The 18,436-nt window shown below is 34.8% G+C and overlaps 1 protein-coding gene across 7 annotated transcripts in view; it reads right to left on the reverse strand.

The window, feature by feature from the left end:
- RABGAP1 (RAB GTPase activating protein 1) overlaps positions 1-18,436 on the reverse strand; it is a 172,764-nt gene that overhangs the window by 123,750 nt on the left and 30,578 nt on the right. For 6 of the 7 annotated variants that reach the window (XM_081273284.1, XM_081273287.1, XM_081273286.1 and 3 more), the window contains 2 exons: positions 1,358-1,592; positions 221-425 (listed from right to left, as the gene is read on the reverse strand). In XM_081273284.1, the coding sequence (XP_081129410.1) occupies positions 221-425; positions 1,358-1,592 (440 nt within the window). Of the gene's footprint in view, positions 1-220; positions 426-1,324; positions 1,593-18,436 lie in introns of those variants that run through there. The other variant, XM_081273289.1, reaches the window with a different exon arrangement.

The following is an 18,436-nucleotide window of genomic DNA, read 5'->3' on the forward strand; positions in this document are numbered from 1 at the left end:
CTTCACTAATGTACTACACAGGATTGGGATGGAGATAGTATACAAATGAGTGTCCATTTTTCATGAAGATAGTAATCTTTGGAAAATATAATGTTGGTGCCAAATAAATTAAACATTACATGAATAAAATAATGTATTTTATTCACTATTGCTTGTTTGTAAAACAAAACATCAGAGAACTGATATGAATACGACAAAGAGTTTAAAGGCCATGTCTCACCTCACAGTTCCTTCAGATACATTAGGCACTGAGAGGGTTACATCTAGTGAAATCTGACACTGGCTTCTTAAGATGGACATCATCCTCAAAGCTTCCACTTCACTCCTAGGAGCATTTACTGAGGCACAGCCTAAATAAGTTAGTTTACTGAAAACTACACTGTCCTCATCAGCCACTGGTGTGAAAGGACTTGACACTTCAGAATCTGCAAGAAAAAAAAGAATAAGAAGATGATTATTTTCATTTTGACATTTTGTTGATATAAACAGCAATTAAAATCTGCAAACAACATTTAGGTTCTAAATCAAATACTAATGAGATAAAATGCCATACCCCTAAAGGAAAGTCCACAAAAACTAGAAAGCTCACACTAGAATTCATGATAACACCAAAACTTTTAGGTAGTACTTCTAGGAGTCAATCCAGATTCATATCAAATTCATTTCTGAATTTTGACTTTATTACTTACATTTAAGTTAAATACACAGCAGTATTTTACCATTCTGAAAAATCATACCTTTGCTTTGTCTTACTTATCTACTCTGTTCTAAAGCTTCCTTTTAACAGCTTAGCCACTTTATTAGGTTCTCTTAATCTCCTTCCTTTCACTTTCCCAATAACATTTAGCTTTAACACCCTACTTTTCCAAATAAAACTTAACTGTCCTTTTCCTCCTTCCTTGCTATGCCTGTCTCTTGTACTAGTCTCCCTTTTCCAACTTGGTGACAACTCTCAGAGAGTATACAGGCATGAAGCAAACATCTATTCACCAAGCATAATCCCTCTATTACTCCAATATTGTATTCAAATTCCTTCTCTTCTGGAAAAATCTTCAAGAATTCTAAAAAAAGACTACCTCAGTTTTATTTAATTACTATTTTTCTTTCTATATAACTTAAATATATTTAAAGGGAAATGAGAAACATATATGTATATGTGTGTGTGTGTATGTGTGTGTGTGTGTGTGTGAGAGAGAGAGAGAGAGAGAGAGAGAGAGAGAGAGAGAGAATAAATGAGAATGGCAACTCCCTAGTATCTGGAGATTCTGGAGAACTCAGACAAGTTCTAATACAGTGCAGACACTCAAATATTAAAAACAATAACCTTCAGTTACGCAAGCAATGCAGCAATCCTAACCTCCTTGTCCAGGTTTCACTGGCAGGCTCATCTCTGGTTTCTGGAGCCCTACTAATGGCACGGGGTTAATGGTGGAAGAAGCTGAGAGTTGATTAGAAAGAGGCCCATCTCCTTCACCATCCAGTTGTGACCTTTCCATAAGTTCCTTGTCCCCTGGTTGGTCATCCATGGGAGGATCCATCAGCACATCTGCTAACTCTTTTTGCAGCTGTTGCTCACTTCCATTCCCTACAATCTACAGGTCAAAAATCAGCAAAGTGAGAAAAGAGTGGTGTCAATACAGATTAAAATGGTTTCATATTCTAAAGAAAATTATCAGCATTTCTTGTAATGAAAAGATAGCTTCTCAATGTTTTTTAAAAATAGAATTAATCAAGATCTACAAATAAGGACTCCAGCTGCTCTCTTAATTCAGTTTTTCATGCAGAAGTATATTGATTGAGCCCACTGTCCAGAAATTTATGGATTAGCCTGCCAATGTTGTTAATGTTTTTTACACTGTCTTAAAATAAGGGCAATTAAAATATTTCTAATTTTATTTGTCCAATGAGAAGTGATGTTTTTAAGAGGAATATCTTTAGCAGCTTCTTTTAACCTAAAGAAAAAATAACGGGGCTGTGGCTGAGTGGTAGTATGCTTGCGTCATATATGTGAAGCACTAGGTTCGATCCTCAGCACCATATATAAATAAACAAACAAACAAATTAATAAAGATATTATATCCATCTACAGCTAAAAAAATTTAAAAAAAGAAAAATGTGCTTTTTTCCAATTTATCAACAGAAATATTCCTATAAGGTAATCGATTTCCACATGCACTTTTAAGACTTTTGCTATAAATAAATCTGCTGTATTTCTGAAGGAGACTTCTTTGATATGAACACGTTCTTAAAGTTCTTAAACACACGAATAAAGCTGAGGAGATGAGTGTAAAAAAGTACTGAAGAATAAAAGCACTGTTTTCAACAACATCAAGTATTTTTGTGGAGTCATTATGGTTTATTTAGTTGCTCAACAGGAAGTAAACAAGTGATGACTGCCCAACACTAAGAAAAACCACACATGACAAAATCTAGTATTGTCACTAATTGTTTATTCAAGAAGTAATGGAAAAATTAACAAAAGAATTTAGAAGGAAAGAAAGAAGGGGCTGACTTCTAAGCCCAAGACTTTTGAAGACTAAATCCTAAAAAATTAAAATGGGTTGGCTGTGGGATTGTTAAAGGAAAAAAAAAAAAAAGACTATTCAGCAAAATTAAAGTTAAAAAGAAAAATTCACATCTGGGTACATCTGGGCTACCAAGGAATCCAGTTCAAAATCTTTTAATGCTTTGGGCTTTTGTAATCCTACAAACTTCAATTTTCTTAGCCTGTAAGTCCTAATTGAGAAACAGTTTTTAGACTATTTGACTATATTTTCCTGAGAAAATTCTAGCATTTCAACTACTTTTGTCATGGAATTAAAGATCTTTGGCTTCAATGACAGCTTTTCTTTCTGTGAACTTCATTTTATGATGGAATTTATTGCTACTGGAACTACAAGTGGGTTGAGTAATTTTAACTGTTTGTTAAACCTGGTTCTATACTTCTAAAAGCTGAATTTTTCCAGTTCTGCTTTAAATAGTTTTCAAAGCACCTAAAAAACAAACCAGAACTCAGTTTCAAAAAGCCTCTGAATCTTTTGAAGATGGTAAAATAGTGTTTCACCTGGACTAAACAAAACAGAGCTTAACTGAACCTAAATTGCGTCCAAGGGTAAGGAGAAATAACATAGGAGTTACAACTTCCTGAAGACAAAAAGTGAGAAGATATCAGACTCCCTCTTTAAGCAATTAATAATTACAACTAGAAGGAAAATAGAAAGATTTATTTCACATGCTACAAAGTGCTCTTTTGCTTTTTGGTATATGAAGTAAGTGAACCCAAGTGTTCTGTGGGATAGGCTGCCTCCACTGTAATATATTTACCAATTATAGAATATGCCTACTTTGAAAGTATATATATATATATATATATATATATATATATATATATATATATATTGTCTTTGTGTTTATACATATTTATTTTTAATGTTTCCCTAGTTTAAAAATTTTACAAACAATTATCTTATGTTTCCCTAACTTTTCCATAAAGGCTAGGAAAATGTAACGTATGCATACAAATTCTATTTATTTATTTATTTTTGGTACTGGGGATTCAACCCAGGGCTGCTTTACCACTGAGCTATATCTCAGTTCTTTTTATTTTTTGAGACAGAGGCTTACTAAATTGCTGAGGCTGACCTCAAAGTTGTAATTCTCCTGCCTCAGTCTATGGAGTTGCTTGGATTATTAACGGCCAGTGCCACAGAGCCCAGCTAAAATTTGACTTTTAAGAGTTGTTTAAGGGGCTGGGGTTGTGGCTCAGAAGTAGAGTGCTCACCTAGCATGAGTGAGGCACTGGGTTCAATCCTCAGCACCACATAAAAATAAACTAAAGGTCTTGTGCCCACCTACAACTAAAAAATAAATTAAAAAAAAAAAGAGTTGTTTAAAAATACCAACCTATTGGAGCTGGCATCATAGTGGTAGAGTACTTGCCCTGCAGGTGTGGGAGGCACTGGGTTCGGTCCTCAGCACCATATAAAACTTAATAAATAAAATAAAAGTATTGTGTCCATTACAACTAAAAAAAAAAAAAATTAAAAAAATAGCAACCTATCCAAAGCCTTAGATAATAATAATAAGGTCAAATACAATACCTCAACAATGATCATGTTGATCCCTCAACATGTTGAGTTTCCAATTCAGTAAATCTGGGATAGGGCCTGATATTTTTTGCATTTCTAAAAAATTCCTAGGAAATAATGATGCTGTTGACCTAGGGAATTCACTCTGGGAAACAATCTTAAATTAATGATTTTTAATTTGACTATATAACACATTTACAAATACCTGCTCCTACCTTAGTCCCCCACCTCCCACCCCCATAACTAAATCAGTATCAGATAATGGACAGCCTAGGTATATTCGTTTTAAGACCACACGTGATTCTGATATACTGAGAAATACTGCCATAGATCAAAATCAAACTAAAATGCCAACATAGTATTTTATTCAGAGGCTCCACACAGGCATCAAAATAATCTCTGGCACTTTCTGAAAACGCAAATCACTTGACTTTAGCTAAGAAATCTCTCTCTGCATGGGCCACTAATAGCTATATTTTTAAAAAAGCATCTTATGAGATTTTTTATGTGCAATAAAGTGTGAGAATCACTGGTAGGACTTACAGAGTTCATTTATTTATTTGCCTGTCTCTGCTAGTGTGGTTGAAAAATTGAGTAGTTTAGTTTTCAAGCCTCCCTTATAACTCTAGTTTACTATATCAGACAATTTTAGACACTGAGATAAACAGAAGTTGTCTGGGGAGGTCTCTGGAAGACTTTTTTCCCCTAAGCATGAAGGCTGGGAATGAAGACTGGAGTAGAGCACTTGCCTAGCATGCTCCAGGAACACAAAGGAAAAAAGAAAAAAATACCATGACTGGTACCATCCCCTTGCCACAGAATAGGAATATGGAACCCTGAGAGAAGTCTTGTGACAATGAGGACATCAGAACAAAAAGGAAATAAAGTCAAAATCAATAAATTAAAAAAAAAAACTTTGGTCTTTAATGGTATAGATCAGGAGTTGAAAATTTTCTTCTATAAAGAGACAGATAATAAATATTTTAGACTCAGCCAAACATCTGTAATCCCAGGCTGAGGCAGAATACCAAGTTCCAAGACAGCCTGGGCCACTAAGGAAGACAATTTCAAAATGAAAAGGGCTAGGGAGGTAGCTGAGTGATAGAACCCTTGCCTAGCACATATAAGGACTTGGGTTCATTCAATACCCAGTTCAATACTGCAAAAATAACAAAAACAGTTTTTTATAAGTGTTGCAAGCCACGTGTCCATGTGTCTGTAGTCTGTTACAACTACTCGAATCTGCTAGAACATGAAAGAAGCCATAAACAACAAATAAACAAGTGTGGATGTGCTACAATAAAGTTCATTTACAAAAACTGATGGTGGACATTTTCTTTCCTTCCGTCAATAGCATTTCTGATATATACAACTATCATCTCTAAAATATGGTTTCACATAAAGTAATTAAGACAGTATGGTATTAGAGAAAGGGCAAACACACAGATGAAACAGAATCCAGAAACAGACACAAACATATATGATCAAATGATTTTCAACAAAGTTGGCAAGGTAACTCAATGGACAAAGGTAATTACTCAAATAAAACAAAGGGTGCTGGAACATTTAATCTGATATCCATATGTGAGACATACATCTCAGCCAACACTTTGTATTATATGTAAAAATAAACTCAATGAATGACATACAAATATAGCCTATAACTATAAAACTTAAGAAGAAAACAGAAGAAATCTTTGTAATCTTGGGATTCAAAAATTTCTTAGAACACAAAAAGTATGAACCATCAAGGGAAAAACTGAGAAAATAAACTATTAGAATGAGGGCTGGTGACAAGGTTTGGTGGTAGAGAGCTTTTCTAGCATGTAGAAGTCCTGGGTTCCATCTCAAGCACAACAACAACAAAAAAAAAGCTAAGAGAATAAAAAGCCACGGAGCTGGAGAAAATATTTGCAAATCATGTATCTGATGAAGGACTTATACCAGAAAATACAGAGAACTCTCAAAACTCAATAGTAAGAAAATAACTAACTCAATTTTTAAAATGAGCATTTCACCAAAGATATGTAAATATGGCAAATAGCACATGAACAGAAACTCAGTATCATTAACCAGTAGAAGAACTGAAACCACAACAGGATGCCTCTATACCTCTATAATATTGGCCAAAACAAACAAAAAACCAAAACAACAAAAAACACTTGACAATAATAAGAACTGGAAATAATATAAAAAACTCACATACTATGGTGGGAATGGAAAATGGTACAACTATATCCAACATTTTTTATACTATAAATAAATAAATAGATAAATAAGGTGAGCTGGGGATGTAGCTCACAGGTATGATGATACTGGGTTTAATCCCTAGTGTCAGAAGAAGAAGAAGAAAAAAAGTAGCAGCAGCCAGATACAAAAGTCTGCAAACTAAATGATTCCAGTTAAATGGCATCCAAGAGAAGACCTAACTATAGTGACAGAAATGAGTAGTTTAGTTTTCAAGCCTCCCTTGAAGGGTTGCCAGGGACTGGAAATTGGGGGGCAAAGTTTAAAAAAAAAAGGCACAAAGGAACTTTTTGGAGTGATGAAATTATTTTCTATCTGGACTGTGGTGCTGTATATTTAAGAGTTTATACGTATTAAAGCTCATAGAATTGTATGCTTCAGAGGATTGCATTTACTAAAAACTTGATTTAGCCTGGTGCGATGGAACACATCTGTAATCCTAGCAGCTTGGGAAATTAAGGCAGAAGGATCTTTAGTTCAAAACCAGCCTCAATAAAAGCAAAGAGCTAAGCAACTCAGTGAGACTCTGTCTCTAAATTAAATACAAAATAGGGCTGGGGATGTAGCTCAGTGGTGGAGTACCCGTGAGTTCAATCCCCAGTAACATCCCCTCCAAATTTGATTTAAAAAAAAATATATGGTTTCCAAAAAAGAAGAAAGCTGAGAATATAGCTGTTGTTTTTCTTTTAAATAATCTGCCCCATAAAAGATCCCTATCTAAGACTTTGGCTTTGCAATTAACCTCCCCTTAGAGATGCCACTGCATCTACTCCCATTGATATACAAACAGTCCCAAATCTATCTACAATTTCTTCCTCAACTGCTACTGGACAGAGAGCATCAGCTAAACATTACAAATGTATTTTGTCCAAACCTTAACTCACTCTCCCATCCTCTTCCTGCATCTGTTTGTCAGTGATTGTACTACTATATACTCCCTGCCCAAAGAATCACAATCATCCTTGACTCCTCATTCCCAAACAACTCATAAATCCTACTGATCTTTGCTCATATATTTTCCTCTTCTTCTATCTCTGTGCATAGCTAATAACTTAGTATAAAGCCTATCACTTCGTATAAGCGAAGTTGGTAGTTTCCATGCCTTCCTTCCCCTTTACTCTTTCATTCGGTCATTCAAGTTATTTTAGTTCTGACCAAGCACTGCCTTATTTTTAAAGCCTTCCTTAGCTCCTCAAAACCCATAGGATAAAGCTCAAATTCATAAGTTTATTCTACTAGTCTTTTCATAACTTTGCCCAACCTATCTTTTCCAGTCATTTATCTATCAAATCAAACTACTAAATGTTCCTAGGAAACAAACTTTCATGTATAGACTGTTCCCTTTTCTGGATAGCCCTCTTTCTCTCTCTCTCTCTCTTTTTTAATGTTTATTTTTTAGTTGTAGTTGGACACAATATCCTTACTTCATTCATCTATTTTCATGTGGTGCTGAGGACCGAACCCAGGGTCTCACAAGCGCTAGACGAGCACTCTACCACTGAGCCACAACCCCAGCCCAGCCCTCTTTCTCTTATGTATTTTTTAAGATCAATCTTAAATTTTGTTACTTCCTCTGGGAGATCTTAACCCCTCTAGACAGAATTTAATCACTTCTTTCTCAGGGCTACCATATTATTAGCACACATATCTACTAGTACTGCTGCTTGTTTTGGAGAATGTTCTATATTGCAGAGATTGTTCTTTTTTTTTTTTTTTTTTTTTTTTTTGGTACCAGGGATTGAACTCAAGGGCACTGGATCACTGAGCCACATCCCCAGCCCTATTTTGTATTTTATTTAGAGACAGGGTCTCACTGAGATGCTTAGCACTTCACTGTTGCTGAGGCTGGCTTTGAACTCGTGGTCCTCCTGTCTCAGCCTCCCAAGCCTCTGGGATTACAGGCGTGTGCAACTGCACCCAGACTCAAGTTATCCTTGAATCCTTAAAGCTTTGAAGAGTGACTGATATAGAATACATATGAAACACATTTTTATATAAACTTTATAAAATGCAAAGAACAGAAGCCAAAGCATGATACTGGACATTCTATAAAACTTGGCTTAGTTATAGCAAAAGAAATCTGAATGATTTTAAATTTATTTAAAAACAAAAACACCATCATTTCCCATTTTAAGCAAGTGTCATTAAGATTTAACATTCACAATCAGAGTGTTGGTGGGGTGGGGATGTAGTTCAGTGGTAGAGTGCTTGCCTCGGGCATAAGAACCTGGGTTCACTTTTCAGCACCACAAAAAGAAAACGGAGCTAGAAAAAGAAAAAAACTCCAGTGGAGAAGACCAAAGAGCATGCTGCAATACATAAATAATATTTTTCAAGTTCCACAGAGATTTAATCACTTAACACAAAGTTTTTATTAAAAAGGTCACATTTAGATTTGTTTTCATCTCCACATAATCTACATTAAAAGGAAAGAAGAGTTTTTCAAGAAAGTCCTGAATTGGGAAGACAAACAATAAACCTAAAATAGACAATTATGCTATGCATATGACATAAATGTGTTTAAGGACAGAGCCTGGCAAATGAGTTACTTGTTACTCCTACTGCTTATAAAGCATAGGAGGAATAATAATGGGGGCTCAGAACTTCCATATAGCACAACTCTAGGAGGCACAATTCACAGCACGGACTATTCAAATTGTGCACTCAAGAATTATCCTGTATGTAGCAAGTGCAACTGAACACAGTACCAATTATATGTATTTCAGGCAACTGTATTGTGTTTCTTACAGGAATTATCTCATTTAAATCTCATTTAAATCACAGTACCTGCCAATTAGTAAGCATCCAAGTATTAGTATCCCCTACTCCAGGAAGCTCTTTCAAAATAAACTCTGATTCACTTACTAGACTTCAGGTTTGAAAAGGGAGAATAATAATTGAAAAAACTAGTAGTGAAGATACAGAACAAGAAATTCTTTTTCTGGTTCAGAGAATTCCAAGAACACACCTATTTTTCATGTGCAAAAGAAATCCTACTGGAATAACATGTCCTTCTAAATATACAAAATAAAAGTAATAACTTATATGGTAGAATTGGCTACAAGTCTGTTTCCTTGAGAGCAAAACTACATTTATGGAAACAAAGCCCAAAATGTTCCACAGGCAACAGCCAGAGTCATTTCCTGGCCTTAATCTTCTATTTCTAACTTTAGAGCCCTTGTTTCCCTTTACTACTATAATACCAACTAGGCCTTACTTGGTGTGCCAGTTATTATACAAGGCTACTTTAGACATTTTGGGACTCTTTTCTGGAAACAGGTTCAAAAAGCAGACTTAGGAAATAAGTTTGTGACTGAGAAACCCTACATGATTCAAAAATTAAAACAAAAAACCAACATCCTAATGATCTGCAGAGTTCCTAATATTTTTATCCTGGTACAGAAAAAAATAAACAAAAAATTGTTCAAATTTAATAATCTTGCTTAGTTTAACTATAAAAGCTGAGCCATTAGGATATAAAGCTTAGTAAATAAAAGCTTAGTTTTGTCAGAAGGGAAGGCACAAATGAACTAAAAGTCCAATTTGAATATTTAGTTACTAATTTCAAATCCATTCACATTCTGTGATCTTAAATGAATCATTAAATATAAATTGCTTCACTTGATAACTACAGCTATTCTAATACTGTCTCTTTTTCACACTGTACAAAGGAAGGACCAAAAAAAAACAACCTAAGGTTACCATTAGGAATTGCTAACACTGCAGCAAAACAAAGAGAGGAGGGACAGAATTAATCCTAAAAAGTTAACAGTAGAAAGACCCAAAACATTTGTTGTTATTTTGCTAAATAATGGGATTACAGGTGAGTTCTTTTAATTTTTTTTATTGTTTGATCTCATAAAACACACACATTATTTTTATAATTAGAGAAAATAAATGACAAAAGCTATTAGGATCTTGAGAGAAAAATACAAACACAATAAATTGTTTTGTATGCAGTGGTCTTGACTCTAGGCCCAACAAATCTTTAATTCCTACCAACTGCCACAGACCTACTTCTTTGTAGAAGAAATTCTTAGTAATTCTGCAAGGCTTTGCTCGATTGTTATCTACTCTATGAAACCCAGCTTTTTTCTTCAGTCAATAATTACGTTCTTACACAAATCTGCTCTACCTATCTTTTTGATGAACTGTATCATATTTACAGATGTGACACATTCACAGATGTGTCTCCACCATTACCACTCTGACCTCTTTCTTAATTAAACTGCATTCATAGTTCAGTAAAATTGCTCACTGAAAAAAGGTCTGTATTTCAAGATTACCAGATTCTACAACAAATAATATCACAAATTGAGGTCAGAAGATTACTTCACCTATTACTAAGATGGAGTGACTTTTGCATCTAACAATTTTAATAAAAGTTGGCAACTTTCTTCCAACTAAATAATGTCAATTTGATTTTTCAAGAAGAAAATTATGAGAATTAAATATTTTAAATTCTCTACCAGATTTTTCTGCCTAATGAATATTAGCTCATAAACATACCCCAAACAACATTCACAGAATATCCTTGGCTAAGAGTCAAAGATTGCTACCTCAAAGGAGTTTATGGTCAGATAGAGAAAATACAAAATGTTTTGATTTTATGGCAAGTTCTCAGAGTTTGAGTTGTTAAAACATTTTGTGAAGAAAAATGTCTTTGTTTTTTATAACCGTATCATCACATAACATTATTCTTTGAAGGGCTACCTAAAGCTTTACCCACTCCAAGAATCCTGCCCTGACTCTTCCCTGAAGTTGAGTTAGGCTTCAACTACTCTAAAGCACCCTTTATTTACCTTCACCACAGCATTCATCTAATTACATTGATGTTGAAAATATATATGACCACAAAATCTCTATACCACCGTAATCAAGAGATAGTCTATTTCCCCAAATTCTGAATTGAGACTGGCCTTTTGACTTTGAAAAACAGAATCAGGTAGAAGTGACACAATATAATTTCTAAGCTTTAGCCTTAAGAGGCCTTACAGCTTCCACTCCTACCCCAAGACCACTGGGTTGTGAAGAAGTCCAAGATAAAAGACCACGTAGAGAGCGAGACCCAGCTATACCAGTCAAGCACAACCTCCAACTAACACATAAGAAAAATGCAGAGGCATGAACACAAATAACAATAGCAATAAAATCATCCACTCAACTCATAAAATCATGAGAAATAATAAATTGTTTTAAGCCACTGAGTGAAATAGTTTGTTACAAAGCAAAGACTAGTACATAGAACTATAACATGATTTTTAAAAATTCTCATCCACTTGAAGGCAGACACCGTGTCCACTCAACCTTTTAATATCTTCTCCAGTTTCGCTATCTTCCCTCTTGAAACACAGTATATTCTTGAAGTTGGAGATTTATACCTCTTATCACGTTAAGAAAATAAATTATCAAGTATTTCCTTTTCCCCATTCTCTCCTCATGGAACACTTAAGATATATGTCATTCCTTCTGATTTTAAGTCTCCAGGTTTTTTATTGTTTGATCTCATATCACACACACATTTAGAGAAAATAAGTGACAAAAGCTATTAGGATCTTGAGAGAAAAATACAAACACAATAAATTGTTTTATATACAGTGGTCTTGACTCTAGGCCCAACAAATCTTTAATTCCTACCAACTGCCACAGAGCTAATTCTTTGTAGAAGAAATTCTATTTTATCATATTTCAATGTTATCTTCTTGATAATTTCTTCAGATCCATTTTCCAGGTATCTGATTCTCCATTTACCCACGTCTGCTTTGCTGGCTTCTAAATTTCATTTGTAGAAATTCTAATTTTAGTTTCCTTAATCCTTTAAAATTTCTTGATTATTTTGTTTTTTCTAATATTTTCAGTTTTTCTTTAAGTTCTTATTTTAATCATACTTGCCTTAAAGGTTACACCTAATAATTCTAATGCTTGAGTTCTGATGGGATTCAACCCTGCTGGAGTTTGTTGACTTGCTCATAGTGAAATGTCCTTTGTATATATTTATTATTTGGATTGTGTGCTCTTCTTTACTGGGATTATACTATCTATGGGAATACCATGTAGCCTGGATGGCAAAAACATTCCTCCAGAATAGCTTTGCAATTGCTTCTCTCAAATGTCTCAAGAACATTATCAACCCAAGAATATTCAGGTAGTAAAAATTCAAACCCCAAGCATACATGAAAGCAAGCTATTATGGTTTGGATATGAAATGTCCCCCAAAAGCTCATGTGTTGAAGAGTAAGTCTGCAGTGCAGAAATGTCCAGAAGTAGGGCTTTGGAAAAGCAACTGGATCATGGGGGGCTCTAATTTCATCAATGCGTTAATTCATTTAATGGATTAATAATTTGAATGGACTCCTGGGAAGTGGTAGAAATTATAGGTAGGTGGGATTGCTGGAGTAAGGAGGTCTCTGGGGGGGTATGACCTCGGGGACTATATTTTGTCTCTGGCCCCTTCCTCTTTCTGTTTCCTAGCTGCCATGAGCTGAGCAGCCTTCATCTATCACACCCTTCCACCAGGAAATTCTGCCTCATCTTAGGCCCAAAGCAATGGAACCAGTCAACTGTGGAAAGAAACCTCAAAATAAATCTTTCCTTCTCTTGTTAGATATTTTGGTCACAGCAACAAAAAGCTGAGTAACACATAAGCCTATTGGCACAAATTCTCAACAAGACCCCCCATTCAAAGTAACCCAAGATAAGACATAATAGGTTTTCTTATTTTCTTCCCATAATGATAGTAGAAATCTTCTTCCATCCTTTCAGGAAAGATGTAGACTCTGAGGATGTTTTATGAGATTGTGGATCCAACACCTATTTTACACCCAAGACCTTTTTTTTTTTTTTGCCCAATTCAATTATCAAAATCCAAGTACCTTGATTATAAAGAACAGAAATTCTCCAGTGCACTTCCAATACCAACTCAAATGTATAGCTTTAGTTTTCAGTCCCCTCATTTTCTTAGACATTTTCATTCCTTTCTTGTGAATACCACTATCCAACTAAAAGGGTGTTTGCTATATTTCTTTCAGCTTTCCCTAATTATTTTATATTGGGACATTTTTACAGTTTCTAGATTAATACATATTTCCAAAAATGAGCATTCTTACCCCCAGTTGCTAAAACAACAATGGCAGATTACCAGTTGACAAATAAACTTTCAACAAAATACTCAATTGGGACTTTGTGGTTGAAAAGTGACTTTTTAGAACTTTAAAAGGGTTTTCTAGATCCAACATGTTCCTACTGTCACTTTATGTTCTGAGCATGTATTTTAATGCAACCAAAGAAATGAAGGAAAAAAACCTGAAATCCTTGGAACTTACTGTTTGATAAGATATTGTACAAGTTTTTATTATTGTTATTTTGTTACTCTAAGGTGCTCAGCAAACAGTTTCAAAAATACAAGTATCGTGGGCTGAGGATGTGACTCAAGCAGTAGCGCGCTAGCCTGGCATGACTGCGGCCCGGGTTCGATCCTCAGCACCACGTACAAAGATGTTGTGTCCGCCGAAAAACTAAAATAAATAAATAAACTCTCTCTCTCTCTCTCTCTCTCTCTCTCTCCCCCTCTCCTCTCTCTAAAAAAAAAACAAAAAACAAAAATACAAGTATCACTGAGCAAATAATCTTCAGTAATCCTATTTAATCCTATTATACCTTCTTTTGATGAGTTTACAAATTTAACAATGGTCTTATTACATTTTCCCTTACCAGTTCTATGTACAATAGCCTATACAGCATTCAGATGTACTGAAATTACGTGAACATACATAAAGTGTTTTAAACTTGGAAAACATATCCCTCAGTTTCCTTCTCTACAAAATCAAAAGTTACCTTTTTCTGATAAACAAGATAAATGAGAGCAAAAACAAAGTTCTCTGGAGGAGCTATAAGGATCCTTCATCTGTACCATAAATTTTGAGTTCAAGAAATCAGAAGAGGAAAAATAAATCAAACAGTAATTGAAATGTTTCAAGAAAATTTTCAAATCAAAGATTGATTTATTTGAACTTGCAATGCTATATTCTTTCAGTACAGTAACTGTTCCTAGGCTAACTCTTCCATTTATGTAGAGGAAGTTCTTTTCCCTACTCAAAGATTTGACTCTTCTTTTGTACTAGTAATGCGTCCTCTTTACTGAATAATTCCTATCAATAGAGATATATCCTAAAATTGATCACAAGAACCAAACCCCCTCAGCCACCATTCAATTTTCCTGCCTGCCTCCTTTTATACAACAAATCTTTGAAAGAATTGTTTTTATATTTTGCCACATCTTTCTCACCCCGTTTACTACCCACAATCTAGTAATGCTCTCATCTTTCCAGAAAGACACTCTTCTTGAGGGTCAATGAGGCCTCCATCTTGTCATTTTTCAGTCACCATTTATATTAACCTCTTAGCAGAAATAGAAATTTTACTCTTGGGGTTTAGTGTTATATAGAGCTCTTGCCTTCTATGTGTGAGGCACTGGGTTCGATCCTCAGCATCACATAAAAATAGAGAGATTGTGTTTATCTACAACTAAAAAATTAAAAAAAAAAACAGAAATATTACTCTTGCTTTCTTGGAATATTTTCTTCACTTATATTGCAAGGCATTCTTTTGTACTTTTCCATAAACCTACTACTTTATTTCTTCATAGTGTTCTCTGTTACCTTCTCTTCAGTTCAATTTCTAAATGCTGAAGTGCCCCAAGAAACACTTCCTAACTCCTCTCTTTAGTATCTAGTTCCTTTATTGTTAACAGTGGTCCACCTCATGCTTTGAATATACCTCTGATACTCTACCAATGAGGTTATCTGAAAAATGAACATATTTTTTCTTCTTTTCCATCTCCCAAATTAGCAAGTGAATTTTGATATCCCCTTCCCCAAAATTAGGGCACAGCTGGAATGTAGCCTTTGAGTCACCTTTTTAAAAACCCTGTGTTCTGGGGCTGGGGATGTGGCTCAAGCGGTAGCGCGCTCGCCTCGCATGCGTGCGGCCCGGGTTCGATCCTCAGCACCACATACCAACAAAGATGTTGTGTCCGCCGAGAACTAAAAAAAAATAAATATTAAAAAAAAAAAAAAAAAAAACCCACCTGTGTTCCCCATGATGGGCAGAATCACAGTCTCTGGGACAGAAGTTTCCTGTGTTTCTCCTTTGCCAGCAAAGCGGTAAAACCTTTTTCTCAAAATGATGTCCTTGTTATTAAATTGGCCTATCTGCATATGTGTGTAGCCACACCAGAGTAAATTTTATGACGTTTACATCATCTCAAAAAGAAACACTATGAGAATATAGTTCAGTGGAAGGGTGCTTACCTGGCATGCAGGAGACCCTGCATTCAATCCCCAGCACTACAAATAATAAAAAATAAAAAGGACTGGCAGTATACCCAAGTGGTAGAGCACTCCTGGGTTCAATACTCAGCATCACAAGGGAAAAATAAAATAAAAAAACACTATCATAATAACTTAAGATATCATCTCCCAGAAACCCAGACCTAAGGACTCACTAATCTACTTTCTGTCTCTGAAGATTTATCTATTCTAAATATTTCATATTAATAGAAATACATAATCTGTGGGGGTTTTTGTGACATGTTGTTTAGCATGTTGCCTATGTTTTTTATGGCTGAATAATATTCAATTGCATACCACATTTTGTTTACCCATTCAACAAGTGACAAGACGCTTAGATTCTTTACATACCCTCTTAAGTTATTAGATATATTATTTACAAATACTTTCTTCCATTCTGTGGGCTCTTCCCCCCCCCCTTTTGTCTTTTTTTTGGGGAACAGCTGATAGAACGCAGGGTGTTGCATGCTCAAGGCAAGTGCTCTACTACTGAGGTGTGTGTGTGTGTGTGTGTGTGTGTGTGTGTGTGTGTATTTTTAAGTTTTATTTTGAGCCAAGGTCTTTCTTGCCAAGTTGCCCAGGCTGGGCTTCAATTCTTTTGCCTCAGACTCCCACATAGTTGGGAGAATACCTGGGATTACAGGAATGTGCCACCATGCCCAGTTATTTTCACTTTCTTGATAGTATACAAACACAAAAGACTTTAATTCCCATGCAGACAAATTTACTGGTTTTCTTAGCTCTTTATGTTTCTGATATACTAAGAATCCACTGCCATATCCACTCAAAAACAGTGGCGTTCAAGCCTTCTATTTCTTTATTGATTTGCCTAGTTTTCGTACCATTATTGAAAGCATGGTATTGTATGTTTTAATGACTTCTGTTGAGATGTTTATTCTCTCTTCATTTCTGTCAGTATTTATGTTGTGTATTGTGGCACTGAAATTATTAGCTATACAACTATTAAGTGTCTGTGATGGACGGACACTTGTAAGATTATACAATATCCCTTATCTCTAGTAATAGTTTTTACTTTAAAGTATCATGTCTAAAAACAGAATAACCTCTCCAGGTATCTTGTGCTTGTTGTTTGCATGATATCTTTTCATATTCTTTTACTTTAACTCCATTTGTGTCTTTAAATCTAAAAGGTCTCTTGTAGGCAGCACATATTTTGATCATGTTTTTTTAATCTAGTCTGATAGTCTCTGCCTTCTGATTATATTGTCTAAAAATTTACCCTTAATATTTTAGATAGAGTTGGACTTAGGTCTACCATTTTACTATTTGTTTTATACATGCTTCATGTTTTTTGTCCTTTTACTGCTTTCCTTTGCATTCAGTAAATATTTTCTAAGATAGCATTTCCATTTTTTTCCATATGAAGTTTGGTAATTATATCCTTAGAAGCTCTGCTCTAGTGACTTACTTACCATGTACATATTACAAGCCTCTTGATTTGTAATAATTTAATTTCACTGAAATACAGAAACATTTATTAACTACTTCCTTTTCTCCCTTTTTGTAGTATTGTTAGATACATCAGATCTATAAAATGTTACATATCCACCAACACACTATAATTACCATTAATTCTATAAACACTTTTTTAAAAGTTGAAAGGAGACCAAATACATAATTATGGCTTTTGTTATTTATCATTTCTTGTTCTCTTCATTTGTTCTTGTATATCTGAGTTAGCATACAGTCATTTCCCCAGTCCTAATGGAGTTCACCTAACTCTTTTTTCCTGTTATTGGCAAATATATTGCAACAATGTATCTAAGCATGTTATGCACAGAGATACATACACATATATAATGCAAAAGGGAAGAAATGTATGTATACTGTCTTTTATTATAATATAAGACAGTATATGTACACCTAAATACATATTTTGTGTGGATTAAAATTACCATTTGGGGGCTGGGATTTTGGCTCAGTGGTAGAGTGCTTGCCTAGCATGTGTGAGGCACTGGGTTCAATTCTCAGCACCACATATACATAAATAAAAAATAAAGGTCCATCAACAACTAAAATTTTTTTTAAAAAATTACCAATTCAAGTCACTTGCCTAAAGAACTTCCTTTAGTATCTTGTAGGACAGGTTTACTAGCAATAAATTTTCTAAATTTTTCTTTATCTCAGTGTCTTATTTAACCTTCAGTTTTGAACAGAGACATACCTAACTTTATTGCACTTCACAGACATTGTGTTTTTTGTTTTTTCAAACTGAAGGCTAATGGTTTCACTGACTACAGCAAGTTTATGCATACCATTTTTTAACACCATGTGCTGATGTTTTGTCTCTGTCACATATGTAATTCTCACGATACTTCAAATTTGTTATTACAATTATATCTCTTATGGTGATCTGTATCTTACTACTTTAATTGTTTTGGGGTGCCATGAACCACACCCATATAAGACAGCAAACCTGAGAAATGCTGCATGAATTCTGAATGTTCCCTCTACCAGCTGTTCCTCATTGCCTCCCTCTCCTTGGGCCTTTCTTTTCCCTGAGACAAAACAATACTGAAATTAGGCCAGTTAATAACAGTACAGTGGCTTCTAAGAGTTTAACTGAACAAAAGCCAGGCAAGTTTCTCACTTTAAATCAAAAGCTAGAACTGATTAAGCTTAGTGAGGAAGGTATTTCAAAAGCAGAGAGACTAAAAGCTAGGTTTCTTTGACAGACAGCCAAAGGATAGAAACAAAGGAAATTAAAAATGCCACTCCAATAAACATACCAAT

This window comes from Spermophilus citellus (genome assembly GCF_964194105.1).
Source record: "Spermophilus citellus genome assembly, chromosome: 2".
Lineage (NCBI taxonomy): Eukaryota > Metazoa > Chordata > Mammalia > Rodentia > Sciuridae > Spermophilus > Spermophilus citellus.